At 56.6% G+C, this 2,364-nt stretch overlaps 1 protein-coding gene across 1 annotated transcript; it reads right to left on the bottom strand.

Annotated features, from left to right (window-relative positions):
* Positions 1-1,422: 1,422 nt before the first annotated feature.
* DQ04_14851000 (putative cleavage and polyadenylation specificity factor) lies at positions 1,423-2,103 on the bottom strand (the record flags this gene model as incomplete). The annotated part of the gene is made up of 1 exon (XM_009317213.1): positions 1,423-2,103. The coding sequence occupies one exon, from the start codon at positions 2,101-2,103 to the stop codon at positions 1,423-1,425; it is 681 nt and encodes a 226-aa protein (XP_009315488.1).
* Between the last annotated feature and the right edge of the window lie 261 nt (positions 2,104-2,364).

Genomic DNA, 2,364 nt, shown 5'->3' on the forward strand with positions numbered 1-2,364 from the left:
CAATATAGTACAGAAACTGTATCAATAATAGCGTTAGTTAAAAATCCTGACACAGGGTCCGGGGGCGTCAGTTGAGGGGTGATTTGGGGTTTTGGGGGNCGGCGCTTTTTTTGGGTCGCGAAAAAACCCCCTCGCCACGCCCGCCGCGGCGTGTTTTGGTTGTTGTTGTTGGTGTGTTGTGTGTTTTGGCGCCCAAATGGGCACTTGCACGCGTGAAGAAAAAAGTAAGAAAAAAAAAACAAAAATCAAAGGGTACGGCACCCCGGGTTCCAGCGCCATCACTGATCGCCGTACTAGCGGGGCCTGTGGCCGCTTAACTTCACAAATCGGACGGGATATGGTGCATTCGGCCAAGTATGGTCGTACCCGTGAATCTGATGTGAAGGGACAGCGGGTGTGTGTGTATCGTGCGTTGTGAGTGGCAAGGAATTATGTTTCTTGGGTTTTGGTGGTTTTAAAAAAATCACAAAAATATTTTTGTGCCAAAAATGAGATGGCCATTTTCCGGATTCTGCGGGGGGGGGGGGGGGTCCCTCCTCGGAAATCCCCGTTTTTCCGCTGCGTGGGGAATGCCACGACCCGGACACAAAAATAAAAAAAAATAACAAACGAAGGTCCGAAAACCCTCCCTCCAAAATTTTCCAAAATCTGCCCACCCTGCACCGCAGCAAAATGTTACCGCGGAGAGGGAATTGGCAATTCCGGAAGCTTCTCATACCAATATAGTACAGAAACTGTATCAATAATAGCGTTAGTTAAAAATCCTGACACAGGGTCCGGGGGCGTCAGTTGAGGGGTGATTTGGGGTTTTGGGGGTGGTGTACAAACCCCCTATCACCACAGTGGGGGCGGCGGCGCTTTTTTTGGGTCGCGAAAAAACCCCCTCGCCACGCCCGCCGCGGCGTGTTTTGGTTGTTGTTGTTGGTGTGTTGTGTGTTTTGGCGCCCAAATGGGCACTTGCACGCGNGCGCCGCAGCAAAATGTTACCGCGGAGAGGGAATTGGCAATTCCGGAAGCTTCTCATACCAATATAGTACAGAAACTGTATCAATAATCGCACCAAGGGTATGTGACCAACTTCATGGCCCCCATTTCCACTAGAACCAAAAAACAAACCTGATATTATATTTATTTCCCGAGGAGGAGGAGGGGGTGGTCGCTCTCATAGTAAAAAAGTTAGTATTTAGACCACCCCCTGGCCTACAACCCCGCACCGCCCGTCTGGGGCGAGTTGCTTGCACAATGAAAAGAGAAGCCCTTATGGTCCTATCGGTGGGCGGTGGCGGGGGGAGGGGTAGGTTTTCTATGATTGATTGCACTTCCGATATACATTCTGTGGGTGGCGAGTTCATCACGGAGTGGTTGCTTTCCTCCGAGGTTGTTACACAAGGGGAGGGGAAGTGCAAGTCGCAGTCTCGCCCACTACGACCGGCTCACCCGACCGCACGCTGCGTTGTACACATGGGATGTACCCCGCAGGAGTGCGGCCAGGGTGTCGGAGAGGATGAAGTCGAAAGCCGTCGTGATGGTCAGGCGGTGGTCCTGGTTTCCCAGGATCCGCTTGAGCCACCAGCGGCTTGTCGGGTGGATTGCTCCGTTGGTCAGCATGACGAACGGCTCAAAGTCCAGACCGTTACCGAGGGCCCAGTGACGGTACTTCTGCCTCTTTTGCCTCAGACGTTCCCTGGCCGCTCGGATGGGGTCGGCGGTGCTCAGGGGCTCGTCCGCGGTGCCTGTGGTGGCGCGTCCCGGGTACGTAACGGTCACGTCCGTGACGGCGTACGTGTCCATCCCGACGACGAGGATGTCCGGGCGCTGGCGGCTGACTTCGGTGAGCCGCGGTTCCGTGGCACAGTGGAACCCGCAGAGTTGCAGTCCGTGGGCAAAGGCCATGTTGATCATGTCATGGCGTACTGTGCGGGGCTGCTGCTGCAGCCGGGGGCACGTGTGGACGTGGTCGTTTGTCGCATCCTGGCCACAGACGCACCGCTGTCCCTCCGGCAGCACCCGCATGAGCAGGCGCTCCTTGAGGTAGACGGCGAATCCGCGGTCATCCACGAGGATCTGTGGGTCGGTGAGGGGCCGGCCTGCACCAGGGGCCATGTTGGCGGCGAACACCTTGCGATCAGGACCCGTCAGGGTTTCGTAGAGGTCGCTGTGGCGTTTTTCTTCCAACTCAGCTGTCTTGGTGCGTTGCTTGCCCTTTTCACCGAGGCACGAGAACGCGAAAGCGGCGATGTCCACCTGCCGCCGCAGGCCGCAGCCTCCCTGGCGGATCGGGAGTGCCGCGATGTCACGCGCCCTCTGCGTGACGGGTTCGCCGAGGATGACCCCGAGCGTGGCGGTGACGCGGTCATCGAACCA

The sequence above is a fragment of the Trypanosoma grayi genome (assembly GCF_000691245.1).
Source record: "Trypanosoma grayi strain ANR4 Tgr_1485_V1, whole genome shotgun sequence".
NCBI classification, from domain to species: domain Eukaryota; phylum Euglenozoa; class Kinetoplastea; order Trypanosomatida; family Trypanosomatidae; genus Trypanosoma; species Trypanosoma grayi.